The following is a 27,632-nucleotide window of genomic DNA, read 5'->3' as shown; positions in this document are numbered from 1 at the left end:
AGGGGCGCAGGCACCAACACTTGAGAGAGGTACTTCCCCCTTCTTCCCTGGGTGTGTGCAGTGGGGGCTCCAGAAACGCCCCACCCCTGGGAAAGGGGCGAGTGAGGCTGGCCCCATCTTTCCAGCCCCCGGCGAGCTCCAGCGTCCGCGAGGACAGGGAGGCCTCTAGCGGCTGGCGTGGGAAGCAGGCAAAAGCCGGCGCGGAGGGCGGGGGGGCATTTCCTGCCCGGGCCTGGGGCCGCGCGCTTTCGCAAAGGAAGTGCCTCCCGGACGCAGGGCGGGGCGGGAAGTGGGGCGGGGGCGCGGCCAATGGCAGCTCAGAAGCCGCAGCGGGGCGGGGCGGGGCGGGCAGAGCCCCCGGCGCCTGCCCCACCCAGGCTGCCCCGCAGAGCTAGGCGCCGAATCCCGCCGCACCCAGGCCAACAAGTTCTGCCGCTGGAGCTTCCACCCCGAGCCTCGCCCCGCTCCCCGCCTCTGCCTTCGGGGCTGCACAAGCCCTGCCCCTGCAGCTCCAGGGCAGAGGCCGCGCCCCCTTCCCCGCCGCATTCCAGGGCTGCCCCTCCCCAGGCCTTCGAATTTTGCTTTCCAGCTAGCAGTATCCCGTTGTGTGTCCAGGCATTTAATTAGTCCTGCCAAGAGGGTACATCTCCATTTTGCAGACCACATCCCCGAGGGGGGGAGAGGTAGAAGAACACAGCCTGGAGGCTCAAATTTGTGCTCTGACGCTGCCCATTCCCACCTGAAGTGTCGAGGGACGGGCAGCCCCTCCAGGTGTGCTGAAGCGGGGGTCCCACGGCAGGTGCAAGGCCCACACCCCAAGTACCCCGCAAAAACCACAGAAACAAGATGGGGGTCTGGCTTTTTCTTTAGTTCTCATTACACTGGGGCTCTGTCAAAGAGAAGGCACTTAAATGGGAAGGCCACGTGATGCAGGCCAACCATATTCGCCCCCCCACCTGCTCTGGGGTAAGGGGGCACAACGACATCGCCATTTGACATCCCCCTTGGCACTGGTATGTGGGTCCCCTTAACCGTTAGACCCTGGGGAGAGCCCAAGGCCTTGGCCTCTGGAATTGCCATGTTAGGAGGAGGGGCTTCAGAAACAAGAGTCGGAAGGCAGGATATCCTGGGAGCTGCCCCCAGCCAGCAGGGGGCTGTAGGGGATGGGTTGGCACAGGGGAGGGGGACAGCTTGGTCGGGCTCCCTGGAGATCCCCAAACCCCACAAAAGGTCCCACCTCCTACAGATCCCGCAAAGGCACCGGTGAAGTCGGGTGGGTGAGGAGGCACTGATGAGCTGGCGTAGAGACCCCCACACACACACACTTAGCTGGTGTGCCTAGCATAATGCTGGGCACAGAAGGTGCTCAAGAAATGCTTTTTTGAATGAATGAACGGAGCAAAGGGATGTGAGGGACAGAGGACAGGGCCTGGGGCCCCTTGGCCCAGCTTGTTCCATTCAGAAAATAGTTTAAAAAATGTAAAAATCCTTTCCCTCCCTCCCCCCAACGTCTGGGCCCAGGAAAGGGGCAAGGGAGGGGTGTCTCTACCCTGACCCTTCCCTCTCTCCTTCCCCTAAAAATCTATATACACATGTACATATTTATATGGCACCACAAGGGGGGTCTTGCCTATGCCCCCACACTCAGAGCTGGGGGAGCCAAGTCCCAGGGCTGGTTAAGGCAAAAGTCTGAGGTCGTTGCTTGGATGATGCAGGGAGCAGCCCTCAGCTGTTGGCCCTGGAGAAGCTGTACTGTGGGGCCTGAAGGACAGACTCCTGCTGCCTTCCCCAGTGGTAACAGACCTTCTCCCCTCCCTCCAAGGCAGAGGCAGAGGTTAGTAGGGGCCCTCTCAGTCCCAAGAGAGGAGGTGGGGCAGGGGGAGGGGCTGGTTCTCCCCTCCCAGCCTAGAGCTGTGCCCCTGGGAAAGCTGGGCGGGGAAGAGGGGGCTCTATGCAAGGCACTTGATGTTCACCGTTCCCAGACTGGGGGTCCAAGGCAGGAACCCTGCCTCCAGGAAGCAGAACTGGAAGGGGCCAAGGGGCCCGATTTGGCAGCAGAGAAACATGGCAGCATGGACAGAGACAGAAAAAGGGAGCAGCAGGCAGGGCCTCTCAGGTCCCCGAGAATGGGGGAGGAGGTTCGAAGGCACTGACACGGGGCCTGGGGCTCACAGTCCTCAGTGCAGCCTGCTGCCCCTACACCGCCTGGCAAGGCTGGTGGGGGAGACGCCCGCTTCCCCATGGCACTGAGTGTGGCGGTGGCCCGTGGGTTTTCCTAACAAATGCCTGGGCAGTCTTCCTGGGAGGAGGTGTGGGTGTCATTGGTCAGGGGCAGGTCCTGGCCCCATCACCCTCACTAGCTCCCTGGCCGTGGCTGCCTGAGCACTGAGTACACGTCGTCCACGCGGCTGAGTTGCTCGAAGAAGGGGAGGAGGTCGTGGAGCTCTGTGTCACTCATGTTGTCAAACCACGAGGCCACCGGTACCTGGGGAAGTGGGTGTAGGAAGGTGAGGGGGGCAGGTGGTCCTGAGTGCAGAATTTCCAGGCCAGCCCTATGTAGCTACTACTCAGATCATGCAATTTCTGAAAACCCCTCACCCACAGTGTTCAAACTTTTTTGACAGCAACCCCCAGAAAAACACATTTATAAACCTAACAATGCAAAAGTTTCACGATTCTTAACCTTATTTGTGCAAAGCACTCGGATACTTTTTTTTTTTGAGGCAGGGTCTTGCTCTGTTGCCCAGGCTGGAGTTCAGTGGTGCAATCTTAGTTCACCACAGCCTCTGCCTCCAGGGCTCAAGTGATACTCCTACCTCAGCCTTCTGCATAGCTAGGACTCCAGGCATGCACCACCACGCCTGGCTAGTTTTTGTAATTTTTGTAGACATAAGGTTTCACCATGTTGCCGAGGCTGGTCTTGAACTGCTGGGCTCAGCTACCTGCTCACCTCAGCTTCCCAAAGTGCTGGGATTACAGGCATGAGCCACTGCACCCACGGGATATTTTCTATTCGATTTCATTTTATTAAAATTCCCGATCAGGACCCACTAAATTAATTATGTGAGCCATCAGTAGGTCACAACTGGCAGTTGGAAAAGTTAAAACTTTCCAAACTCGGTTGCCCTTTGGGGGCCCCTGTGCATGGCAGACGCTCTGCTGTGTGTGAGGGGAAAGGACCACATGGCTGCAGGGCAGGTGGACGAGGGTAGTGGGCAGCAGGCACAGGCAACTGAATGCAGGAAGGACTGGGAGGGCACCCACCCCCCAAATGGGAATCCGGGAGGCCAAGGTGGCCTGAATGGACTGACCCCTTCCTGGGCCTCAGCTCCTGTCCCAGTCCCAGTCCAGCCCGCACTCACGGCATTGTCCGGATGGAAGACATAGGAGGCGGGCGAGTTGTCCAGGATGAGCACCCGCCGCAGGTCTCGGCCCAACCGGCTCAGGTCCTTCACATAATTCCCCCGGTGGAAGACGCAGGACTCTCGAAACAGCCGGGCCCGGAAGGCTCCCCATTTGTCCAGCAGGTCAGCTACTGGGTCTGCATACTGGGAGCAAGAGGTGGGTCATCCTGGGGCCTGCAGGTTCATTGGGCTGCATGTGGGAGGTGGGTGGGAGAGTACGGTTGCCCCAGGACCCCTGTGGGGCTCACCTTGGCGAGGCTGGCGGTGAATAGCACACATTCAAAGAGCTCGCCCATTCGCTGCAGGAACTCATCCACGTGAGGCCGCTTCAACACGTAGACCTGGGGGGCGGGCCAGTGAGGCGGCTGCGGGCCAGTGGGGCAGTGTGGGGGTGGCCAAGGGCTGGGAGGGCATGGGCCAGGGAGGCAGAGGCGCACAGGAAGGAGGCTGGGCCTGCAGGCTCCACTTGGCCAGTTACCCTGACCACTGCTGGGGAAACTGCCACCCCTACCCCAAAAACGATCAAAACTTCTACTCCACTGGCCAGTCCTACCTCATGAGGTCACTAATTCCCAGTCCCTTCCCCTGCCTCAGCCTAGTGTAGGAGTCCAGGGGCAGCCCCCTCACCCCAAGGCTGCAGGGCACCGGTCCCCGAGCCAAGTAATGGAGAACAGGCTGGACAGCACACAACCTATCCTGAATTACTTGAACTGGGTCCCGGGCAGGGTGGGGCGAGGGGGCACAGCATGAGGGAGCCTAGAGGAGGAGCCCACTCGGCAGGCCTGGAGTCAGCACAAGCCCCTGAGGTTCTGTGTGACTTTGGGGCAAGTCTCACGCCCTCTCTGGGTCTCTGACATTCCACATGTATGCAATTCCCATCCGAGGCGCTCCAGATTGGTAGGAAGAACCTAGGGTCTGGGAGGCAGATGCCAAGCCCACCACTGCCTCTTCCTGGCCCTCACCTGGTGGACCACCCCATCAATCTCCACAGGGATGATGAAGTCCGCGTTGTTCACTGGCTGTGGGGGGAAAAGAGCTGCTGGAGTTAAGAGGAGGAGCCCCAGGGCATGGGGCCCAGCACACACCTCCCTCCCAGGCCAGGGTGGGGGACCCCTCCAAGACCCAGGCTGAGGACCGTTGAGCAGGGCCCACCTTGAAGGAGCTGTGCACCAGGGTCTCGTCCAGGTCGATGACCACGCAGATCTTGTCTGAGTCCTGGGCCTTGGCCTCAGGGAGCAGGTATTGGACTGGGGTCTGCTATAGGGAGGGCGAGGCTGGCTGGGGTGCCTCTCTCCAGGCCCATCCTTCCTCCCATGTAGGCTTCTCCCCCTAGCCCTCTCCAGAGAAACCCCGGGCCCAGGGGACAGATATTTCCCCCTTCCCAGCTTTGCCCCTGCCAGCTCTGGGGCTTGGGTAGGCCTCCTGGTTCTCTGAGACCTCTCTGAAAACCAAGGTAGGAAATAGCTTCCACTTATAAGGGAGAATTCAGTTTCCCCACAGTAGGCAGGGCCTGGCAGGGGAGGTTGCCACCCACCTGCTCTTCACCTTGCAGGTCTGCAAGTCCATCCTGAAAAGCTCAGTTAGGAGCCCCTTCCCCTAAAACCCTTAATACTTAGTACAGGTGCTCACGCGGCCCCACCTGGCCCCCACGCACCTTGGGGATGGCGCCATTCTCCTCCACAAGCAGGGGCGCCCCGCTGTGGGCGGGCAGAGCCTCCCCATCATCCCGGCAGACACAGCAGAAGAGTGAGTGGAGGATGCCCCGGCTTCGGGGCTTCTGGGAAGCTGCTGACTTCTGGTCACCTGAAGTAGGGAGGCCCAAGTTGGGGGCTCGGTGCACACTGGCCTGCAGAATCCTGCATGTGTGCCCAGGCATGAACCCCTGAGCTGGGAGGATCTTGCCGTGGCCCCTTCATCAAGGGAGACACACGAAGGCAGATCCTGACTTCCTCTGAAATGCCCCTGTCAAGGCCCCACAATCTGCTTCAAGGCTCCTGCAGCTCCCTGACAAATAGAGACCTCTCAGATATTAAGGCGCCCACATAGGCAGTGCGTGGCCTGGAGAAGGGGGTCCTGGGGTGCTCTCTCCCTGCCTCTCACAGCCTCCATGACTGCTGATGATCAGCCCCACTGGGGTGCCTCCTGACCCCACCTTACCTGAGCACCCCTGCCCAGGACAGCCAGGGCCTGGGACCCACGGCAGTCTGCCCCTGCCCTCTCTCCATCCTCTCCACCCCCATTGGTACAAAGTCCTCACTGCGGCTGGGCCCAGAGGCAGGGGTGCAGTCCTGCGGCCTAGGGCCAATGTCCAGTGGCCATCTGTTTGCCCCACCCTGCCCAAACCTCCGACCTGGAGCCCAGGAGCGGCAGCCCGATTAACAGACACCCCTCCCACCCCATCCCCCTTCGGCCCCCTGCAACTAGCCTTTCCACCTTGCCCTCAGCTCCAGGGCAGCCAGGCCCAGGCGAGGGTGGGCAGACCTGGGGGCAGCGTCCAGGTCCTGAGATCCACACGGGGAAGAGGACGGGCAGACCCCCACCCCGGCCCAGCCACCCGCGAGGCGGGGGGAGCGCGCAGCAGCTAGGCTTCGCGGGGTGGTGCGTGCCCACTAGGCGCACGACTCTCCCCGCGGGCGCCAGGCAGCTCTTGGAAGTGCTGACCGTCCTCTCTGTGTCTCCGAGGGGCTCGGCGCCTCCACGCGTGACGCGAAGTTTGTGGGAACGTGGCTGTGTGTTGGCGGGAGATCCCTCCAAGCCTCCCTAGTCCGCTGTCACCTCGGCGCCCCCTCCCAAGACCCTACAGAACCGCAGCCAAGGGAGGGGGGTGGGGCGGAGTCTCAGCGGGTGGCCCTTAGGCACCCTCCTTAGCTCCCCCATCTCCCAGCCCCATTGGCGCCAATGGGGGGGGGGCGCCCATGCACCACGCAATGCCAGCCAGGAAGCCCCCGAAGGAGTTCCTTCTCTACTCCTGCCTCAGTTTCCTCACCTCGAGCGGACGGGAGCGCCCCAAAGGCGCCAGGCCCCGCCCCGCGTCTCTGAGCCTCCTTTGAGTTCAAACTCTCTCCCCGCTCCCTCTCGGGCTGGGAGCTTCGGGCACGGCTGAGGCGGCCGCCTGGGGCGGCGGCGGCGGCTCCTCTGGGGAAGATCCCAACCACTCCTCTCCTCCCACGGCGCCCCGACTTCGGCCCCCTCCCCGAAGCCCCGGTACCTTTGCCCCGCAGCGGGCCCCGAGCCTCCTCCTTGCTGATCTGAGTAATGACGGCCGAGCTGTCCATGGGGCCGGGCGCGCTCCGCTCCGGCCGGACTCTGGCCCGGGCGCCCGGCCTCCCCCCCGGCTGGGGCCGGAATCGGGGCGCGGGGGGGAGGGGAGGGGTGGGAGGGAGGGATCCCCGCGAGCTTCGGAGGGGAGGGGAGCCAGGTTCTAGGGGGGAGGGGGAGGGAGGGGGCGCGGAGGAAACTTTGTTACAACATGGAGTTTCCTCCCCGCGAGGCGGATGCAAACATGGAACCCAGGCGCCGTTTCAAGGCTCCCCCTTAAAAGGGCAACGGCTTCGGCGTGACCTGGACTCGGCTGCGGCTTTCGCCACTTCTGGGACCGACGCGGCTAAGCGGACTGGGAGGCGGGCCGGGCCGGGTTCCTGCCGCGCTCCAGGGGGCGTCGCCTCCCTTCCTGCCGCCCGCCGGCGGGGCTGAGCCTCTGCGGCTGCGTGGCAGGCTCGGCACCCGGCTCACCGTTCCAGGCCGCCGAGCGCCCTGGGCCAAGGCCCGCCCGCGCGGAGCGCCCACGCCCGGGAGTGCACGAGTGCGGCGCGGCTCCACCTCTGCGTTTTCTGAGGACCCGGGACTAGAGGCTTCTTGGTTACCTCGTTGAGAACTTGGGGATAGCGCTACCTCATCTGTAAAATGGGTCTTCTCTCCTGTCTGGTGATCGCAAAGGTCACTTCGCAAGGGCGTCATGAGCCAGCGTCATGAGCTGGCTTGAAACAGCTGTGCAAACCTCAGAATCACGGTCTTGAATAGGACGGTCGCCGCCCCCCGCAGCCCCTGGGCAAGGTGCCCCTGGTCTGTAGGGCGTGAAATTTCAATTCCCTGCCCTGGGAAGTCCCCTGCCGACCTCTCCCCACGGCCCCACCCGGGGCCCCGCACGTCCACCCGCCGCGCACAGGCCACCACGCATTCCCGCCTGGAGAAGTTTTCGTATGCGCTGTTCTCTCCGCGTAGCCAAATTCCACCGACCTCGAGGAAATGCCACCTTCTCCAGGGGCCTTCCCAGGTCCCCTCCCCTGCCTGCGTTCGCCGGCCGCCCTGTGATTACTGGGGGTGCGGTGGGGGTCACTGGACTCGCTGCCGATCCCAGGAGCCCAGCACGGCGCCGCACGCGGTGGGCCCAAAGCCTGACCGTGGGGGACCTCAAACCAGAGGCCCTCAAGGTTCGTTCCACCCGACCTGTGGCGCAGTGCTAGGCACTTGGGAACGAAGGTCCCTGCCTTCTCCCGGGAAGCCCCTCCGTGGTGCGCGCCGTGGGTCTGCGGGTTGGTCTTTTCACTTGTCATTACTATTTTGTAAGTTCACCATTTAAAAACTAATAACGCCAAGCCCGACAAACACGCCTCGGCACTTCCTCCCCTCCCCGCTCTCCCGCGGGCCTCCGTGGCGGGGCGGGGCGGGCGCGTCCTGTCCCGTTCGGCCTCCGGGTGCGACGCGGCGCACGTCCGCCAGGCCCTGCCGAGGGGGAGCCGGGGAGGGGAGGCCCCGCGCGGGGGCCGGGAGGGCAAGGGAGGGGAGCGGCGCCTGCCATTAGGCGCGGCGGCTTCGTGCCCTGAGGCTGGGAGCAGGGGCGGGAGGGGACTGTCGGGGACTGATACCCCGGCCCCGGGGCTGGTTCCCTCGGACCTCCTCCTGCTCCTGGGTAGCCCACGGGGCGGCCACCATTGCGCGTCACCGTGATCGCTACGCGCTGCTGGCGCTCTCCCAGGCCTGCTCTGGCTGCGCCCCCTAACCTCATTTACCCCTTAGAACGGCCGCCTCATCCCATTTCACAGATGAGGAAACTGAGCTTCAAGAAAGGAAGCGACGTTCCCCGGGTCTACCGGCGAGGGCAAAGGCGGGATTCCAGCCTGGGAGCGGGACATCTGTCTCCCCTGCGGTCCGGCCCCCTGGGTGGGGCCTCAGCTTTATCTCCGGATGCGGGGCCCTCATGACCCCAAAAGGAAGCGTGTGGCGAGGGACCGAGTGGAGTCGTGGCCTCGCCCTTGGCCTGGGTTGGGTGGCGCGCCTTCCTCTCCCTCTGTGAAGGGGGCTGGAACCTGGCCGGCTGTCCCCCCACCCACCATTCCCAGACGGGCCATCCTGGGCTCACGGAATTCCTCAGGAATGCCCCAACTCCTCCACCCCAACCTATCGCCACTTCAAGTCTTTGCCCGTGCCGATCTTTTCCCAGGGAGACCTAACTCCTCCTCCCATGCTCCCAAGGCAGCAGAGGCAGCCGCGCCTTCTGCCTGGAGCCCTGGACTTCTCTCCCCACGCCTCGGGGCAGGTAGTTACGGAGTGACTCGAGAGGCCAGAATTGCGTGGGGGGAGGGGGTCCTTCGGGTGTCCTCCCTCAGGGGATTGTCTACACCCAGCTGCTCTCTATCTCTACAGGTAGAACTCGCTTTATGCACTCTATTTTTTGTCTGTTTTATCGATTCGCACCCCAGGAAAAATAAAATCACAGAGGCCACAAATCAGAAACGGGGAGGGGCAGGAACGGGATTCAGCAAGATGCTGTCTGGCACCTGTGGATTTGGAAGCGTCCCTCCCAACCCAGTCCCTCAGCTTCCCCATCTGCCAAACGGTGCTGGTAAAAGCCCATGCCAGGGGGATGGGGGGAGCGGTGCAGAAAGTCGGGGTGCGCTCAGCAGGCTCCTGGGGAGTGCCGAATGCGACCACGCCCTCCCTGAGAGGCCTAAAGGGAGCTTCCAGAAGAGCAACTCTGCACCCCTCTTCCTGGAGGGTCGATTTGAGCCGGGGCTGGGAGAACCAGAGCTACAATGGGTGGAATAGGGGCAGCTCTAAGTAGACGCCTTCCAGTCTCCAAACGACTGACCTTGGCGCGACCTCATCACTAGCCCTTTGCCCAGGCCCTGGGTAGCCCCTTAGCCGACCCTCCGTGTCTTCTTGACCAACCTGCCCATTCCTCTGCCGTCCCCCCATTCCTGCCCCATAAGATCTAAGACGTCCCCAGAAGGCTTCATGTCTTGGCAGATGTGCACAGACGTGTCCCCATGCTCCTGGCACTCTCATTCCTCCTGGACTGTCCTGTCAGCACTGCCCCCTACCCCTGACCCCCCTTCAGCAAGATTCAGTCCCCTTCCCAGGCCGGCCTCCTTCACCGCATCCTGCCCCAGAGACTTGCTTGCACAGCTGTCTCCCGCCACTGGAGTGTGGGGCCCTTGAGAGCTGACATCTTTAATTCGGAACTTTGCCTCCCTCCCCCACTTGTAACACAGGGCCTGGCACAGGACTGGCACTCAATGCTAAGTGAATTCACGAGAGGGGTGTGTAGGGGGTACAACTGGGGCACTTCCAGGAGGCTAAAGGATCTGGGAGATGGCTTTCTTCGCTCCACGCCCCCCCATCTTTTTCAGCTGGCATGGACTCATCTCCAGTGCCAACCCTAGAGGAGGCGGGCGGCCCTCTTGCCCAGGTACCCTCTGCAGCACTTGCCCAGGTCGCACAAGCCCGGTCCCATCTCTTTTCTCTTTGAGGGACCCACTTGCATCGTTGCCCTTTTAAGAAAGAGGAAATTCTTCTCATAAACAAGCGTCCCGACTTGAGCGCGGAGCCAGGCCGCCCGCCCTGCTGGGTCCCCGGGAAATCGGGGGTTCTTTCAGGTGCAACACCCGGCCCACGTTCAACTCTCGGGAAAGGCCCGTTAGTGTCTCCTCGCTGCGGCTCTCCGCAGGTCCTGGGCTGGGGTCCGAGGGACCCGAGGAGGCTGGAGGAGGGACTTGGGGGAGCCTAGAAACAGCCTAGGGAGCGTCTGTAAAGTGCAGCCCCTGAATGGGGCGAAGGGGTGCTCAGTCGCTCCCTAAGGCAGAGGGGACTCCCCGCCCACACAGCTTCCCCCGACCCACTCTCCCCAGAGGATTCTGGGGCCCCAGGGCGCGAGCCCCGAGCGCCAGCCTCCCCCAGTCGTTCCGCCTGGCGGGGAGGGGGCGGGAGGGCCGGCGTCGGGACTGTCTCTGCCCCTAGGGGGAGCAGTCAGCGGAGAGGGAGCGCTAACGGCGCGGCGTGGGAGTCGCGGCCGCCGGGTCCCTTGAGGAAAACAGCCTCAGAGGCACGGGCCCTTGGGTTCCTTATGACCTGGTGCCTGACGGAGAAAGAAGCGCGCCTCCGTTTTACTGTCTGGAAAATGGGTTGCAGGCGGAACAGAAAGGCTGCGGCGAATAGGAGCGGACCAGACCCTGGCGTAGGGGTCTTCTAGATGTTTTAGAGACTCCGTGCCTTCCCGCTTCCCATTCCCTGCTCCTTTGGACGAGAAGGGAACTAGTATTTATGTAACTTTAATCAGGCCGGGTGCGGTGGCTCAAGCCTCTAATTCCCAGCACTTTGGGAGGCGGAGGTGGGGGCGGGATCACTTGAATCCAGCAGTTCGAGACCAGTCTGGCCAGCATGGCAAACCCCGTCTCTACTAAAAATACGAAAATTAGCTGGGCGTGGTGGTGCGCGCCACTCCCGGGGCTGAAGCACGAGAATCAATGGAACCCAGAAGGCGGAGGTTGCAATGAGTGAAGATTACGCCACTGCAATCCAGCCTGGGACACAGAGGGAGACCCTTTCCCTGTCTCAAACAAACAAACATTCATCAGACACTATTTCAAGCTCCAGTTTGGAGCCTGTGTCTCGCCCAAGTCCCCAAGTCCTTACCCCACCCGTCCTTGGGCTGGCAGGTCACGCCTGAAGGTGCTCAGTAAATACGTTTTGAAATGTTTTTTGTTTGTTTTGTTTGTTTTTGTCCCCAGTGCCAGGCACTGTGTTAAAGTGCTCAACCTCCATAGCAAGGGTGGTGTTGTCTCCATTTTACAGATGAGGACACTGAGACCCAGAGGTTAATCACATGGCTGTGCTAGGAAATAGCAGATCGCTAAAGCCCCTAAAGCCCTAAAGGCAGGTCTCAGGAACTGTCCCACTCCATCCTGCTCCCTGCATGCGTCCCCTCCACGCGTCCCCTCCACATCCAGCAGGCCAGTCACGCCACGCATGCCACTCCCAGCCAGGCCCTGGGTGTGGGCCTAGCCAGAGGTCTCCCCTTTCTGGTCCTCTTCAAGGAGCCCATACAGGAAGTGGTGGTGGGAGCTGTGGGCCAGAAAGGTGGCTCCGTGGGCAAGGCAACAGGTCCAGACCTGGCGGAGGGGCGACCATGAGTTGGGGAGAGGCCAAGACCTCTGGGGAAGGCCCAATGTGTCCCCACAGACCCTCCCCATTGGTTGCCTCCCGTCCTCGCCTCACCCATTCCCAAGGCATCCCCTGGCTCTACTATACCAGGTAGGTGCTGAGACCCAGGTAGGCTGCGGCCAGCAGGGCTGCAAGGCCGAAGTAGGCAGGGTGGGGCAGGCTGGGCAGGTAGCTGACCACGAAGTAGAGGTTGATGGCGCAGACTAGCACCATGATGGAGGAGGTGACGACCTTGCTCAGCCTGGGGGACACGAGAGAGGCTCAGGACTGGCTGGCTGCAGCTGGACCACCTGCATCTACTTCTCTTCATCTCCCAGTGCCCACACTGGGGGTGGGGGTGGATACACAAAGGCCGCTTCTCTGGGCTGTGGGACCTGGAGCAGGTAGACCACCTCCCCACCTCCTGCCTCCTGGGCCCTCCAGGCTACACACTGGCGGGATTTGGCAAGAGCTGAGTCTGAGGTGAGAGTGAGGAGCTCAGGCTCTAGAAACAGGCCTCCGCCCTGGATTCCAATCTTGGTTCCCCAACTTGCTAGCTGTGTGACCCTGGGCAAGTTCCTTAGCCTCTCTGAGCCTCTGTGGCTTCACTGGCATAATGGGGAGAATTGTAGCTTGTACCTCTGGGTGGCTGTGAGGATGAAATGTGGTGATGCAATCCAGCACTTGGGAAGGGGGGTACTCACGGGCCATTGGCAAACTCCTGCATGAGGGCGGGCATGCTGGTGAACGTGAGGATGGGCAGCACGGCGAATGGGAGCTGGGGAGAGCAGCAGGAGCCTAGGCTGAGGAATCCTGCCTCAGAATATGGCAAGGGTGGGGACAAGATGGGCGTGGCTTGTCACCCTCTGGGTGGGTGTAAGCTCAACTGCCCTAACCACAGTGAGCCTACTTCCCCGTCTCCTGCCTTCTCAGGTTGTGGGCTCCCAGGCAGGAGAAAGTGTTTGGGGGCTCTGGCATCAGGTTGCTTCAGTTTGAATCCCAGCTCTGCCACTAGTAACTTAACTGAGTGCATCAGTTTTCCCATCTGTAAAATGGGATAATGAGCCTGGGCAACATACACAATGAGCTTTTGTCTCTACTTTAAAAAAAAAAAAGGCCGGGTGCGGTGGCTCACGCCTGTAATCCCAGCACTTTGAGAGGCCCAGGCGGGCGGATCACAAGGTCAGGAGATCAAGACCATCCTGGTGGCCAGGCGCGGTGGCTCACACCTGTAATCCCAGCACTTTGGGAGGCCGAGGCGGGTGGATTACGAGGTCGGGAGATCGAGACCATACTGGCTAACACGGTGAAACCCCGTCTCTACTAAAAATACAAAAAATTAGCCGGGAGAGGTGGCGGGCGCCTGTAGTCCCAGCTACTCCGGAGGCTGAGGCAGGAGAATGGCTGTGAACCCGGGAGGCGGAGCTTGCAGTGAGCCGAGATCGCGCCACTGCATTCCAGCCTGGGCGACAAAGTGAGACTCCGTCTCAAAAAAAAAAAAAAAAAATTAGCCGGGCGTGGTGGTGGGCGCCTGTAGTCCCAGCTACTCGGGAGGCTGACGCAGGAGAATGGCGTGATTCCGGGAGGCGGAGCTTGCAGTGAGCTGAGATCGTGCCACTGCACTCCAGCCTCAGCTACAGAGCGAAACTCTGTCTCAAAAAAAAAAAAAAAAATTAGACCTGCCACGGTGGCTCGCGCCTGTAATCCCTGCACTTTGGGAGGTCGAGGCAGGTGGATCACCTGAGGTCAGGAGTTTGAGACCATCCTGGCCAACATGATGAAACCCTGTCTCTACTAAAAATACAAAAAATTAGCTGGGTGTGATGGTGGGCGCTTGTAATCTCAGTTACTTAGGAGGCTGAGGCAGAAGAATCACTTGAACCTGGGAGGCAGAGGTTGCAGTGAGCCGAGATCTCACCACTGCAATCCAGCCTGGGTAACAAGAGTGAAACTCCATCTCAAAAAAAAAAAAAAAAAAAAAATTAGCTGGGTGTGATGGTGTGCACCTGTAGTCCCTGGTACTCAGGAGCCGGAGGTGGGAAGATTGCTAGAGCCTGGGAGGGCAAGCTGCAGTGAGCCATGATTGAACCACTGCACTCCAGCCTGGGTAACAGAGGGAGACCATCTGGGGCCGGGGGAGAGGGGAAGGATAATAGTGATTCCTACCCTCCTGCCCCCAGGGTGGCTGTGGGGACAATGGAAGCCTTGTAGGCAAGGTGTGCCTAGGACAGGGCCTGGCAGGCCCAGGCGAGGCTCAGCATGCGGGTTGCTGGAGGTCCTGTTTAGCTCAGCAGCGGGCAGGGCTGGTGGGTTTCGTGCATCTCACCAGCAGGCTCTGCAGCACGTTGAGCAGATCATTGAGGCCGGACAAGTCCCTCAGGTCCCGGAAGACAGCCACAAGCACGGTGGGCAGGATGGCGCAGGAGCGGGTGAGGAGGACGCGGGCGAAGCGTGACCACCGCAGCCTGAGGAATCCCTGGGGTGGGGGTGAGTTCCTTGGTGGGGAGTAGACAGGACTGGGGATTCCAGAGGAGAGATCCTTTGTAGTCCCTCAACTGATTTATCCCTGGGGGCATGCTCTGTTTTTCCACTGTTGAATTGGGGGCAGCTCTGTCCCTAGGCAGCAAGAGGGGGTGGGTGGGGAGAAATGGGGGGCTCCCATCCCATAGCTGGCTGCTGAAGACTAAACAGTTTGGGGAAAAAGGCTTCTGTTAGTCCTGGGTCTGCAGCTTCCGGCAAGTCGCCTCATCTGTCGGGATCTCAGTTTTCTCATCTGTAAAATGGGGCTTATAGTGTCGCCCTCTGGGCTACGTGAAAGAAACAAAAGCTGGGTGGAGTGGCTTACGTCTGTAATCCCAGCACTTTGGGAAGCCAAGGCAGGAAGATCACTTGAGCCCAGGAGTTCAAGACCAGCCTGGGAAACATAGGAAGACCACATCTCTACAAATAACTTTAAAAATTAGCCCGGTGTGGTAGCATGATCCTGTGGTCCCAGCGACTTGGGAGACTGAGGATGAGGCTGCAGCGAGCTCTGATGGCACCATTGCACTCCAGCCTGAGCAACAGAGTGAAATCCTGTCTCAAAAAAGAAAGAAAGAAGTGCGGGGAGGGGGGAGAAAGAAAGAAAGAAAAGAAAAGGCCAGGAGCAGTGGCTCACGTCTGTAATCCCAGTACTTTGGGAAGCCGAGGCAGATGGATCATTTGAGGTCAGGAGTTCAAGACCAGCTTGGCCAACATGGTGAAACCCCGGCTCTACTAAAAATACAAAAATTAGCCGGGCGTGGTGGCGCATGCCTATAATCCCAGCTACACGGGAGGCTGAGGCAGGAGAGCAGGAGAATGGCTTGAGCCTGGGAGGCAGAGGTTGCAGTGAGCCTAGATTGAGCCACTGCACTCCAGTCTGGGTGACAGAGTGAGATCCTATCTCAAAGAAAAAGAAAAAGAAAAAGAAAAAAAGAAAAGAAAAGAAAAAAAGAAAAGGCCAGGCTCAGTGGCTCACACCTGTAATCCCAGCACTTTGGGAGGCCAAGGCAGGCGGATCACGAGGTCAAGAGCTTGAAACCAGCCTGGCCAATACAGTGAAACTCCGTCTCTACTAACAATACAAAAATTAGCCAGGCGTGGTGGCAAGTGCCTGAAATCCCAGCTACTAAGGAGGCTGAGGCAGGAGAAGCTTGAACCTGGGAGGGGGAGGTTGCAGTGAGCCGAGATCGCACCACTGCACTCCAGCCTGGGAGACAAGAGCGAGACTCCGTCTCAACAACAACAACGACAAAAAAAAAAAAAAAAAAAAAAAAAAAAAAAAAAAAAAAAAAAAGAGAAGAAGGAAGAAAACAAAAGAAAACAGAAAAGAAAGAAAAGAAAAAGGAACCACAAGGCCCGGCCCGGAGCCCTAGCCTCCAGTAGTGTGCCTGCTGGAGTGTCCAAAGTGTCCTTGGACCCTTTGCCCGCCCGGGACCGCCCCCTGCCCCACCTCCATCACGAACTGTCCCGCGTAGGTGCCCGTCATGGTGGAGCTCTGCCCGGCCGCCAGGAGACCTATGGCCCAGATGTAGAGGGCCGCGGGGCCGAACAGGCAGCCCAGAATCACGCCCTGCAGGGACGGAGTGTGGTCGGACCGGTGGCCCCGCCCTAGGTCCCGCCCCTCGGTGGGCGGGGCGGGCGCCTCTCTGGGCCTCACCCTCCCCGCCCACCCTCGCTCACCCCCTGGTAAATGTCCACGGCCACGGTGGCGTTGTTCATGGGGAAGATCTTGGCGTAGTCGTGGAGGCTGCTGTTGGCACAGATGTTGAACTGCGGGTACCAGGGCAGTAGAAGGAAGATGTGAGGAGCACGCTTAGCCTTGGGAAACTGGACTGCCTAGCCTTGACTAGGGTTCCAAAAACTGGTGGCCCAAGGCTGAATGTGGCCAGACATATTTTGTTTGACTAACAAAATAAGTCGGGTTTTGTTTTGTTTTGCTTTTATGTTTTGTAGCGATGGGGGTCTTGTCATGTTGCCCAGGCTGGTCTTGAACCCCCAGGCTCAAGCGAGCCACCTGCCTCAGCCTCCCAAAGTGCTGGGATTACAGGCATGAGCCACCGCGCCCGGCAGGTTTTTTTTTTTTCTTTAATATGGATTTGTTGCCAACATTTAAAATTGAGAAGGCCTGGCATGAGAACCCAGTTTCCAGCTTCTTTTTTGTTTGTTTTGTTTTTGTTTTTGTGTTTGTTTTGAGACATAGCTTCACTCTTGTTGCCCAGGCTGGAGTGCAATGGTGCAATCTCAGCTCACCGCAACCTCCGCCTCCTGGGTTCAAGCGATTCTCCTGCCTCAACCTCCCCGAGTAGCTGGGATTACAGGCATGCGCCACCACCCCAGCTAAGTTTGTATTTTTTTTAGTAGAGACAGGGTTTCTCCATGTTGGTCAGGCTGGTCTTGAACTCCCGACCTCAGGTGATCCGTCCGCCTCGGCCTCCCAAAGTGCTGGGATTGCAGGCATGAGCCACCCCGCCCCCGGCCTGTTTCCAGCTTCTTTTATGTTCGTAAGAGCTGGCATCAGCACAGAGACAGCTGGCTGCCATGCCCTCCTCACACTGTCCACTTCCCACAGCTCTGCGCCTACCTGATCTTGAAGACAAGGTTTGCAATCCTGATGTTGATCTCCCTCCTTGTACCAAGGAACAGAGTGAGACCCAGGGAGGAGTGTGACCTCCCAAGGTCACAGAGCAAGGCAGTGGCAGTGCCCAGGTCCCTGGAGGCCTGGCCACACCTTCTCCCACAGGGCTTAGCATTCAGGAAGCCCCCAACCCTGGCTGCAGTTGTTAGAGCCTCATGACTGAGATCCACTCAGAAGGGGAGGCAGACACAGGTCCCAGATCCCAGAGAGTCAGGGAGGAATCGCCTAGCTCCTTTTCCAGTATTAGCACAAATGTCACCTCTTCCAAGAGCCTTTTCTGCTAATGCAGACCCCACTCCCATACCCCCAACTATGCTTCTTCACCCCCTTTATTTCTTCCCACTCTGCACTATCCTTCGGGATTCATTCCTGTCTGCTCACCTCGCTCCCCATTTAAGCTGCAGAGAACTGGGTCTTTGTAGCATTGACTGCTGTATCCCCAGAGTCTAGGATGTGCTTGGTACATAACAAATGCTCAGCCGGGCATGGTGGCTCACACCTGTAATCCCAGCACTTTGGGAGGCCAAGGCAGGCAGATCACAAGGTCAGGAAATCGAGACCATCCAGGCTAACACGGCGAAACCCCGTCTCTACTAAAAGTACAAAAAATCAGCTGGGCATGGTGGTGGGCGTCTGTAGTCTCAGCTACTTGAGAGGCTGAAGCAGGAGAATGGTGTGAACTCAGGAGGTGAAGCTTGCAGTGAGCCGAGATCGTGCCACTGCACTCCAGCCTGGGCAACAGTGCAAGGTTCCATCTCAAAAACAAACAAACAAACAAATGCTCGATGATTATTTGCTGAATGAATGACATCTGCCAACAGGGAAGATTATCAGGGCAGAGACTCAGAAGGGCTCAGCTGCATTGCCTAGGGTCCTCGGCAAGGCTTACAGGACATAAGTACGCGTGTGGCCTCAGGTGCAGGGGAGTGTGTCTCACCGCAGCCTGGTTGGTTTGCTGGTAGAAGGCCTGCCCAAAGACAGCCATGACAAAGAGGTTGATGATAAAGGAGACGGACAGGGCGATGGTGGCCTCAATCAGGAAGTACATGTTGGCTTCTCTGATGTCCACTCGGCGGGCTCGGTCTATCTCTCGAGACTACAAAAGTCAAAGGGAGAGGGAAGTGCCAAAGTCCCTCAGAGTCACCACAGTGTCCCCCACCCTCACACTTCTGTGTTCTCCCCAAAGCCCAATACCTTTTCAAGTCCCCTTCGTGGCAGTTTGGGACAGGCTCAGGTCAGCCGATGGACTCCTACATCTCTGTTCTTGCCACAGCGGCCTGACCACTGCGAGCCACTTTGTGGGTGAAGCAAGGCTGGCCTTTGAGGTCCCTGGCTACCTCAGGTCCTGACACTCTCCTTCACTCACCTTTTTCCATCCTCAGACATGTCCGGTTTACTTTATTTTATTTTTTAGAGACAGGTCTTGTTCTGTCACCCAGGCTGGAGTGCCGTGGTGCAATGCACGGGCCCAAGTGATCCTCCTGCCCCAGCCTCCTGAGTAGCTGGGACCACAGACACACATCACCACAACCCGCTAATTTTTAAATTTTCTGTAGAGACAGGGTCTTGCTGAGGCTAGTCTTGAACTACTGGGCTCAAGCATTCTCCTGTCTTGGCCTCCTCGAGTGCTGAGATTACAGGTGTGAGCCACTGTTAGGCTGTTAGGGACCCAAGCCTTGTTCATTTCTGCCCATGGCCTTTGCACTTGCTTTCCCTCTGCTTGTAATATCTTTTCCCTGATATGCTTCCCCAACTTTCAGTCATTCTCTATCGTATTTCTCTGTTTTGTTTACTTCAGAGTCCCTTTCACAATTATTATTATTATTATTATTATTTTTTTTGAGAGGGTCTCGCTGTGTCACTCAGGTTGAAGTGCAGTGGTGGGATCTCAGCTCACTGCAGCCTTGACCTCTGGGACTCAAGCCTCAACCTCCTGACTAACTAGGACTACAGGCGTGCACAACACCCAACTAATTTATTTTTTTTATTTTTTATTTTTTGTTGGTAGAGACAGGGTTTCACCATGTTGCCCAGGCTGGTCTCAAAACTCCTGGGCTCAAGCGATCCACCTGCTTCCCAAAGTGTTGGGATTACAGAGGTCAGCCACCTCGCCCAGCTCTACAGTTCTTTTTCTCTTTTTTCTTTTCTTTCTTTCTTTTTTTTTTTTTTTTGAGATGGGAGTCTAGCTCTGTCACTCAGGCTGGAGTGCAATGGCACGATCTCCCCTCACTGCAACTTCCGCATACTGGCTTCAAGCAATTCTCCTGCCTCAGCCTCCCCAGTAGCTGAGATTACAGGCACGCGCCGCCACTCCCGGCTAATTTTTTATATTTTTAGTAGAGACAGGATTTCACCATGTTGGCCAGGCTGGTCTCAAACTCCTGGGCTCAAGCGATCCACCTGCTCAAACTCCTGACCTCGTGATCCGCCCGCCTCGGCCTCCCGAAGGCTGGGATTACAGGCGTGAACCACCGCGCCCGGCCTATAATTCTTTCCTTTGTTTGTTTACTTGCTTGTTGTCCGTCTACCCTACTAGCACGGAAACTCTAGAAGGGCAGGGGCCTTGACTGCCTGTTCCTCCCAGCGCACAGTAGACACTTTTTTTTTTTTTTTGAGACAGTCTTGCTCTGTCGCCAGGTTGGGGAGGTGCAGTGGCGGTGCAGTGGCGCGATCTCGGCTCATCGCAACCTCTGCCTCCCGGTTCAGGCGATTCTCCTGCCTCAGCCTCCCGAGTCGCTGGGACTACAGGCGCGCGCCACCACGCCTAGCTAGTTTTTGTATTTTTAGTAGAGACGGGGTTTCGCCATGTTGGCCAGGATGGTCTCGATCTCTTGACCTCGTGATCCGCCCGCCTCGGCCTCCTAAAGTGCTGGGATTACAGGCATGAGCCACCGCGTCCCGCCTGACCCTCAATTATTACAGGCTCCGAAAATCCTGACGGAAGGAAGGGGAGGGGCTCCAGGCTTGGAGGCGGGGCCAGCATGGCTCCGACTGAGTGGGGGTCTCCTTTGCCCTCCCCGCTGCTCACCCTGACCAGGGCCGAGTGCAGGTAGATGTTGTGGGGCATGATGATGGCGCCAACAATGCCCACCGCCTGCAGCAGCTCGGGGTGGCCGCAGCCCGGGCACGAGGGCAGGAGCAGGCCCCGAAGAAGCGCTCCCTGGTCAGGACGCGCCACCACATACTGCAGGGAGGAGCCTGGTCAGGACAAGCCCCGCCCCTCGCAACCACGCCGCGGTCATCATTTCTCAGCCTCCATCCCACCCCACCCCCACGCAGCTAGCGGTCAGAGGGAAGGGAGAGGAATAATCTTGGGGGGTCCGCAGGGGGGTTGCAGCACTGGCTTCCTACCTCATAGCCAAAGGTCAAGGCCATAATGGTTATAAGGAGTCCAAAAAAAGCTTCTAGCTTCCGCAACCCTACAGAGCAGAACAAACCAAACAAACCAACGAAAAAAATCTGTAACATCAACAATTCGTAATGGCTAATACTACGAGCGCTTTCAGGCACAGTGCCAAGTGCTTAACATTTGTTACCTCACTCAGTCTTCACAACCACCCTCTGATGTCTGTGCTATTATTTCCCCACGTTACAGGTGAAGAAAGGGATGTCCAAGTAACTTGCTAGAGGCCACCCAGGGAGTGAGGGAGCTCAGGTGCGCTCAGGCAGTTTGATGTCAGAGCCCTTCTCCCAGTACAGCACCCTCACCACCACCACTCCCCTATGAGATGGGGTGTGCACCCACCATAGTTATCGAGGAAGAGGAAGAAGAAGGTGTCCACGATGGTGATGAGGACGCCACCCCAGAGTGGGATTCTGAAACCAGAGTGACCCGCGTCAGCCCAGCCTGGTCCAGGGGTCTGTAACTCCTACGTAGCCTCAGGGCTGGAGACAGGAATCTGGCCTCCTGGGAGCAGGACCCTAAGTGCCCCCAGACAGCTAGGGCAAGGGGAGTGGGAGTGTGGCATAGAACAGTCGAGGCTGGGCAGAGCTAGAGGAGAGACCTGGCACCCGGCGCAGCAGGGAGTTTGGGGCTGCAATCCCAAAGTCCTGCATGACTCACATCTGTGTTACTTTAGACAAATCACTTTACATTTCTGGAAAATAGGGCAGCAGCCCTGCTTCAGAGGGGACAGCAGGATAAACTCTGGGAGGGACTCATTGAGGGGAGGGGACGAGAAGTAGCAGCAGCTGTTCTCGGCCTGGCCTGAAGAGTTGGGGTACACTGGGGCAGTACCGTCCAGCTGAGAGCAGATTGAATGCAATGGCCGTGCCTATGACTTCCTGCATGTCGGAGCCCACAATGGCTAGTTCGATGGTCAGCCAGAGGACTGTGCGGGGCACCTATGGGGAGGAGATAATCCTGCATTAGGGGTGGGCCGCTTATTTGTCTGTTGTCTCAGACTACATTTACAAGACAGTCTTGCCAATTGGCTTCCTATATTATGTAGGAAGAGCTTACAGGAGATGGAAAGGCAGAAATAAACTTTTTTTTTTTTTTTTTGAGATGGAATTTCGCTCTTGTTGCCCAGCCTGGAGTGCAATGGCACAATCTCAGCTCATCATACTCTCCCCCTCTCAGGTTCAAGCGATTCTCCTGCCTCAGCCTCCCGAGTAGCTGGGATTACAGGCATGCACCACCATGCCCAGCTAGTTTTGTATTTTTAGTAGAGACGGGATTTCTCCATGTTGGTCAGGCTGGTCTCGAACTCCCGACCTCAGGTGATCCACCTGCCTCGGCCTCCCAAAGTGCTGGGATTACAGGCGTGAGCCACCTCCCCTGGCTGAGATAAACCACTTTTTCCCCTGCTTCTTGTGGTATTTCTGGCAGTGGCACCAGGCAACCTGGGCTCTGGCAGCACTAGTGGCCATTTCATCAACGTCAGTAATGCTTCCAGGAGCTCAGCAGCAAAGGATGGCTCTGGGGCTTGTGCCAGGGGTGTAGCAGCTTTTTGATCTTTGGGTAACACCCTCTTCCCTTGCCCCCCAAGCCCTCCCAAATCTTTCAATCCCTGCATTCAATACCTTTGAAATGTCTAGTGCTGTAATTTGTGTTTTCCAAACTGGACACTCACAACAGCCAAGTCCCCAGGGTCTACCCCAGCCAATGACCATTCCTGAGCTGATGCCTCCCATTTTTTGTCTTGGGCAAGTCACTTTCCCAAATTTTAATTGCCCCTTCTGTGAAATGGCGTGCCTCTCATGTCTCTCTAGACTGTGTGCTGTCAGTTTGAGCCTCAGTTTTTTCATCTATCAAATGGAATTGGGGCCGGGTGCGGTGGCTCATGCCTGTAATCCCAGCACTTTGGGAGACTGAGGTGGGTGGATCATCTGAGGTCAGGAGTTTGAGACCAGCCTGGCCAACATGGTGAAACCCTGTTTCTACTAAAATTACAAAAATTAGCTGATCATGGTGGTGGGTGCCTGTAATCCCAGCTACTCGAGAGGCTGAGGCAGGAGAGTCGCTTGAACCTGGGAGGTAGAGGTTGCAGTGAGTTGAGATCCCATCACTGCACTCCTGACTGGGCGACGGAGCAAGACTCCAACTGAAAAACAAACAAACAACAACAACAACAAAAAACAAATAGACTTGGGACGCCCCATGTGAGATGATGTGCTTATTTGATCGTGGAAGCTGGAAATGGCTGTTTGCGGTTTGGGGCCAGTGGTTCTCCCTGTCCAGGCCCCCCAAGCTCACCTTAGGGTAGTAGAGATGGCAGACTTCACCCAAGTCCTTGCCTGTCACCACACCCAGACGTGCAGCCAGTCGCTGGCAGAGCAAGCCCAACAACGTGGCCCAGAGCAGCACCCAGAGAAGCTGTGAGGAGGCAGGGAGAGGCCTTCAACCAGAGTGGCCAGCCTCAGAAAGCCCCTGAGTTCGTGGTACCCTCCAACCAAGGACACTCCTTAGGGAGGGGGTGGGAGAGATGGAGTCCCATCCTGGCAGGGTGCTGGTAGTTCACGCCTGTAATCCCAGCACTTTAAAAGGCTAAGGTGGGAAGATTGCTTGAGTCCAGGAGTTCAAGACCAGCCTGAGCAACATAGTGAGACCCCCATCTCTAAATAAATAAATAAATTACGCCAGGCGAGGTGACTCACACCTGTAATCCTAGCACTTTGGGAGATGGGTGGATCACTTGAGGTCAGGAGTTCAAGACCAGTCTGGCCCACATAGTGAAACCCCGTCTCTACTAAAAATACAAAAATTAGCCAGGCGTGGTGGCGGGCACTACTTGGGAGGCTGAGGCAGGAGAATCACTTGAACCCGGGAGGCAGAGGTTGCAGTGAGCCAAGATTGTGCCACTGCACTCCAGCCTGGGCGACAGAGTGAGACTCCATCTCAAAAAAATAAAATTAAATAAGTAAATAGTTTTTTTTTTTTTTTTTTTTTTTGAGACGGAGTCTTGCTCTGTCGCCCAGGCTGGAGTGCAGTGGCCGGATCTCAGCTCACTGCAAGCTCCGCCTCCCGGGTTTACGCCATTCTCCTGCCTCAGCCTCCCGAGTAGCTGGGACTACAGGCGCCCGCCACCTCGCCCGGCTAGTTTTTTGTATTTTTTAGTAGAGACGGGGTTTCACCGGGTTAGCCAGGATGGTCTCGATCTCCTGACCTCGTGATCCACCCGTCTCGGCCTCCCAAAGTGCTGGGATTACAGGCTTGAGCCACCGCGCCCGGCCTTTTTTTTTTTTTTTAAAGAGAGGAGCCCAGTCCCCTACCCACCACACAAATGCCCCACCTTCTGGCAGGGTTGCCCTGGGGACCCTTTTCGGACCCATTTGAACTTAACACCAGCTCCCAGACCACACTGGAGAAACATGGCCAGCAGGGGCCTTCAACACTTAGCCTGGTCACCTCCCTCTCGAACGTGTCCCCACTCAGGTCCCGACTTAGTTACTTTGAATCCCGCCACGGCGCCAGCCTGAAGATCTGACTCGATGTTTCCTGGGTCCAGGAAAGCAATGCTCATGAGGAAACCAGGCCCCGTGAAGGCCCATAGCTTCCGCAGGCTGAAGGTGCCCTGTGGGGGGTGGGAGGAATAGAGTGAGGGGGTCCCATAGCTTCCGTAGGCTGAAGGTGCCCTGTGGGGGGTGGGAGGAGTAGAGTGAGGGGGTCCCATAGCTTCCGCAGGCTGAAGGTGCCCTGTGGGGGGTGGGAGGAATAGAGTGAGGGGGTCCCATAGCTTCCGTAGGCTGAAGGTGCCCTGTGGGGGGTGGGAGGAGTAGAGTGAGGGGGTCCCATAGCTTCCGCAGGCTGAAGGTGCCCTGTTGGGGGTGGGAGGAGTAGAGTGAGGGGGTCCCATAGCTTCCGCAGGCTGAAGGTGCCCTGTGGGGGGTGGGAGGAGTAGAGTGAGGGGGTCCCATAGCTTCCGCAGGCTGAAGGTGCCCTGTGGGGGGTGGGAGGAGTAGAGTGAGGGGGTCCCATAGCTTCCGCAGGCTGAAGGTGCCCTGTGGGGGGTGGGAGGAGTAGAGTGAGGGGGTCCCATAGCTTCCGCAGGCTGAAGGTGCCCTGTGGGAGGTGGGAGGAGTAGAGTGAGGGGGTCCTGGGTATAGGGATGGTGGCAGCTCACCTTGGCCATCCGCTAGAGGAGCCCCAACAGGCTCGTGAGCCCAGCCCTGCCCTCCATGGCCCGTTCCTGGGTCTGCCACCCAGGGGATGGGGAGGGCATGGGTGGAGGAAGCAGCATGCTCTGATGAGTCACAGAGGATCTGCTTTCTGGATCTGCTAAGCTCAGCAGCCGGCTTGCACCTGAACTGCCTGCCCCTCTCAAGCCCTGACTTGTCAGGTCCTCAGAGACCCCACAGGGGGCTGTCTAAGGGGGTGAGGGGGCCAAGCCTCCCTGACCCAGCTCCTCCCTCCCCAGCCCCTTTTCCCACCACAGGGCCTCCTCTTTGTGGTCCACTGTGGTTATGATCCCCCACCTTGTTCCAGGGCATGGCCTATCAGCTTAGAAATCTGCTAAAGATATTGGAGGCTGGGAGCAATGGTTAGCGCCTGTAATCCCAGCACTTTGGAAGGCCAAGGTGGGCGGATTACTTGAACTCAGGAGTTTGAGACCAGCCTGGCCAACATGGTGAAAACCTGTCTCTACTAAAAATACAAAAATTAGCCTGGCATGGTGGTGCATGCCTGTAATCCCAGCTACTCGGGAGGCTGAGGCAGGAGAATCGCTTAAACTCAGGAGGCGGAGGTTGCAGTGAGCTGAGAGCATGCAACTGCACTGCAGCCTGGGCTACAGAGCAAGACTCCATCTCCAAAAAAAGAGAAGATACTGGAAATGCAGGTGACAACATCCTAGATGCTAGATGCCAGCCTGCAGCCTCCTTCACTTCTCCCTATGTCCTTTCCTAAGTGCTAAAACATGTCCTCAAGGCTCCAATCCCAATTCCCCCCAGGCCTCTTTTCCTTCATAGGAAAGCTGAGGTTAATTGAGAAATTTTAGACAAATACTGAAGCACCCCAGCTAAGCCCTGGGGACGGAAGCAGGAAGGGGCAGTTGCCACTGTCCACCACTGCTGCTCAGAACTGGAAGGGACTTGTCACCCATGATCATAAGGAGACCCTATTCTCCAGCCCATGGGATCCCATAGGATCCTGTCAATCTTGCAAGCCCCCAGGAAGTTTCTAGCATCCCACCGGCTTTGTGTCTGGGATGGGGATCTTCTCACTCAGGTAGGTCTCTCTGGGAGGCGCGTGCTGTGGCCCTGGGCTGGTCGGGCTGGAGATGGAGCCATAGCTGGACCTGCTCAGCCTTTGGGGACCCTTGTCACCTGTTGGGGCACATGAAGCATGGTGAGTGTCCTGCCTCTTTCTGGTGGCCCAGAGTTAAACCCACCTGTTCCCTTGCTTCCTCCTCCCGGAAAAGTGGAGAAACTAAGGTCCCTGGCCCCCATCTTGGGTCTATCACCTCCACCTCTCAACCAAACATTCCAGACGTGTGGGATGTGGCAGCTTCAGAATTACTGTCCTTTCATGTGAGGACAGATGCCCAGAGGCAGATCTCCTGCCACAGACAATGCAGAGAGACCCTAGGCTCAAAGCAGGGCAAGCTCAGGCCACATGTCTGCCCCTTGGCCCCTCACTTTCTCCGGCAGCCCAGAAAGCTCCAGGGGCTTTGATCCACAGACTTCAGATAAAGGAAAAGTAGACCCCTTAGGTGTGAAGGACCCCAACCCAGTGAGATTGAGTCTGATGTCCAGAACTGTGTTCTAGACCAGGACTCTCACAGGAGACCAGAGGCTTCCACAGGGGACCAAGGGCTTTCTTGCTTCCTTAAGTCTCCACCAGCCTAGTGACCTCCACTCCACCCCCAAATCAGGCTCTGTCCCTAGGGGCCACTACTCACCTGTCATTGGAATGCCGAATTCAGGTACTCTGGGAGTGTGAGCAGTGCTCTGGGCAGCTCCTCAGCCTGCACCCCGTCTCTGGGCACTGGTGCAAGCGAGTGTGTGAGCCCACGCCCTGTTACCCATCCGCAGCTGAGCGCCCTGCCTCTTACATCAACATTCGCTTCGCACCGGCCGATTCACACACACACATAACATGGGGCGTTGTGAAACATTTTCCAAAGGCAGAAGTGGCCAGCCCTGGCGGAAGGGTCTGGTTACCCATGGAGTGGACCTTTGTTCCCCTCCCAGCCTGCCCTGTGCCCCACAATACATCTATTTCCCTTCCAGGCACCCTGTGTTCTGTGCCTCCCAAGTTAGCTCTGATTTCAGACGCTTCTTGCCCCTTGTGTGTTCATGGCAATACCCCATGACCACACCCCCTTCTGCCACACACACACACGCACACACATGCACACACACATACACACACACATGCACACACACATACACACAGAGTCAGGTCTTTCTTCTCCTCTTCGATCTGGAGTTCCAAGGTTCATTGGCCTAATGCGAGTCTTCATGTCCTCAAAGGCCTCAGTTTCCCTTTGAGGGCCTCAGAGGAAAGGCACTGCAGAAGGGACATGAATTAAAGATTCAGGCCCAGGATGTCCCCAGAAGATAGGGCACTGGGATCTGGTCCTGGTTCAACCACTGATTCACTTGAGATTGTCACCAGATCATGTCCCCTCTCAGAGTTGTTTATTCTATTCTGCGCCCTTCCCTTTTTTTTTTTTTTTTTGATTTTTTTAGAGACAAAGTCTCGCTCTGTCACTCAGGCTAGAGTGAAGTGTGAAGTGCAGTGGTGCCATCATAGTTCACTGCAACCTCAAACTCTTTTTTTTTTTTTTTTTTTTGAGACAGAGTCTCGCTCTGTTGCCCAGGCTGGAGTGCAGTGGCACAATCTCGACTCACTAAAAGCTCTACCTGCCGGGTTCACACCATTCTCCTGCCTCAGCCTCCCGAGTAGCTGGGACTACAGGCAACCACCACTACGCCCGGCTAATTTTTTGTATTATTAGTAGACATGGGGTTTCACCATGTTAGGCAGGATGGTCTCAATCTCCTGACCTCGTGATCCACCCACCTTGGCCTCCCAAAGTGCTGGAATTACAGGCGTGAGCTACCATGCTGGCCTTTTTTTTTTTTTTTTTTTTCTTCGAGAGAGCCTCACTCTGTCGCCCAGACTGGAGTGCAGTGGCATAATGTCAGCTCAGTGCAACCTCTGCCCTCCATGTTTAAGCAATTCTCCTGCCTCAGTCTCCTGAATA

The 27,632-nt window shown here is 57.7% G+C and overlaps 2 protein-coding genes across 6 annotated transcripts; both read right to left on the bottom strand.

Annotated features, from left to right (window-relative positions):
- Positions 1 to 847: 847 nt before the first annotated feature.
- CTDSP1 (CTD small phosphatase 1) lies at positions 848 to 7,030 on the bottom strand. 2 transcript variants are annotated; one of them, XM_007966259.3, is made up of 7 exons: positions 6,613 to 7,030; positions 5,059 to 5,207; positions 4,557 to 4,661; positions 4,367 to 4,423; positions 3,653 to 3,745; positions 3,363 to 3,548; positions 848 to 2,485 (listed from the first exon to the last, which is right to left on the bottom strand). In XM_007966259.3, the coding sequence occupies exons 1-7, from the start codon at positions 6,677 to 6,679 to the stop codon at positions 2,357 to 2,359; spliced, it is 786 nt and encodes a 261-aa protein (XP_007964450.1). In that variant the 5' UTR covers positions 6,680 to 7,030; the 3' UTR covers positions 848 to 2,356. The 2 variants fall into 2 exon arrangements, with proteins under 2 accessions (XP_007964450.1, XP_007964451.1); XM_007966260.3 differs by having other exon boundaries at positions 4,557 to 4,658; positions 6,613 to 7,029.
- Positions 7,031 to 10,935: 3,905 nt separating this feature from the next.
- Positions 10,936 to 26,697, bottom strand: SLC11A1 (solute carrier family 11 member 1). Of its 4 annotated transcripts, none has more exons than XM_038001535.2 (15): positions 26,322 to 26,483; positions 25,613 to 25,746; positions 23,874 to 23,996; positions 22,679 to 22,798; positions 21,218 to 21,324; positions 20,726 to 20,796; positions 20,332 to 20,399; positions 20,009 to 20,164; positions 17,870 to 18,076; positions 16,026 to 16,115; positions 15,796 to 15,915; positions 14,149 to 14,298; positions 12,527 to 12,600; positions 11,931 to 12,084; positions 10,936 to 11,791 (listed from the first exon to the last, which is right to left on the bottom strand). In XM_038001535.2, the coding sequence occupies exons 1-15, from the start codon at positions 26,326 to 26,328 to the stop codon at positions 11,681 to 11,683; spliced, it is 1,692 nt and encodes a 563-aa protein (XP_037857463.2). In that variant the 5' UTR covers positions 26,329 to 26,483; the 3' UTR covers positions 10,936 to 11,680. The 4 variants fall into 4 exon arrangements, with proteins under 4 accessions (XP_037857463.2, XP_037857464.2, XP_037857465.2 ...); XM_038001536.2 differs by having other exon boundaries at positions 17,918 to 18,076; positions 26,322 to 26,479; XM_038001537.2 differs by lacking the exon at positions 20,009 to 20,164 and having other exon boundaries at positions 26,322 to 26,479.
- Between the last annotated feature and the right edge of the window lie 935 nt (positions 26,698 to 27,632).

This window comes from Chlorocebus sabaeus, chromosome 10, assembly GCF_047675955.1.
Source record: "Chlorocebus sabaeus isolate Y175 chromosome 10, mChlSab1.0.hap1, whole genome shotgun sequence".
Classification (NCBI taxonomy): Eukaryota; Metazoa; Chordata; class Mammalia; order Primates; family Cercopithecidae; genus Chlorocebus; species Chlorocebus sabaeus.
Note: the sequence above shows the minus strand (reverse complement) of the source record. Positions and strands in the feature narration are given on the sequence as shown.

Bases quoted from the DNA above. Each gene is read 5' to 3' on its own strand.
- SLC11A1 (XM_038001535.2), bottom strand. The intron at 20,797-21,217 runs GTACTGCCCCAG...CTCTGGTTTCAG, and splicing joins AATCTGCTCTCAGCTGGACG to AATCCCACTCTGGGGTGGCG. The intron at 15,916-16,025 runs GTGAGCGAGGGT...CCGTCCCTGCAG, and splicing joins CCGTGGACATTTACCAGGGG to GGCGTGATTCTGGGCTGCCT.
- CTDSP1 (XM_007966259.3), bottom strand. From the start codon at position 6,679: ATGGACAGCTCGGCCGTCATTACTCAGATCAGCAAGGAGGAGGCTCGG. The intron at 3,746-4,366 runs GTGAGGGCCAGG...CCCGCCCCCCAG, and splicing joins TTGATGGGGTGGTCCACCAG to GTCTACGTGTTGAAGCGGCC. The intron at 2,486-3,362 runs GTGAGTGCGGGC...CCACTTCCCCAG, and splicing joins TCTTCCATCCGGACAATGCC to GTACCGGTGGCCTCGTGGTT.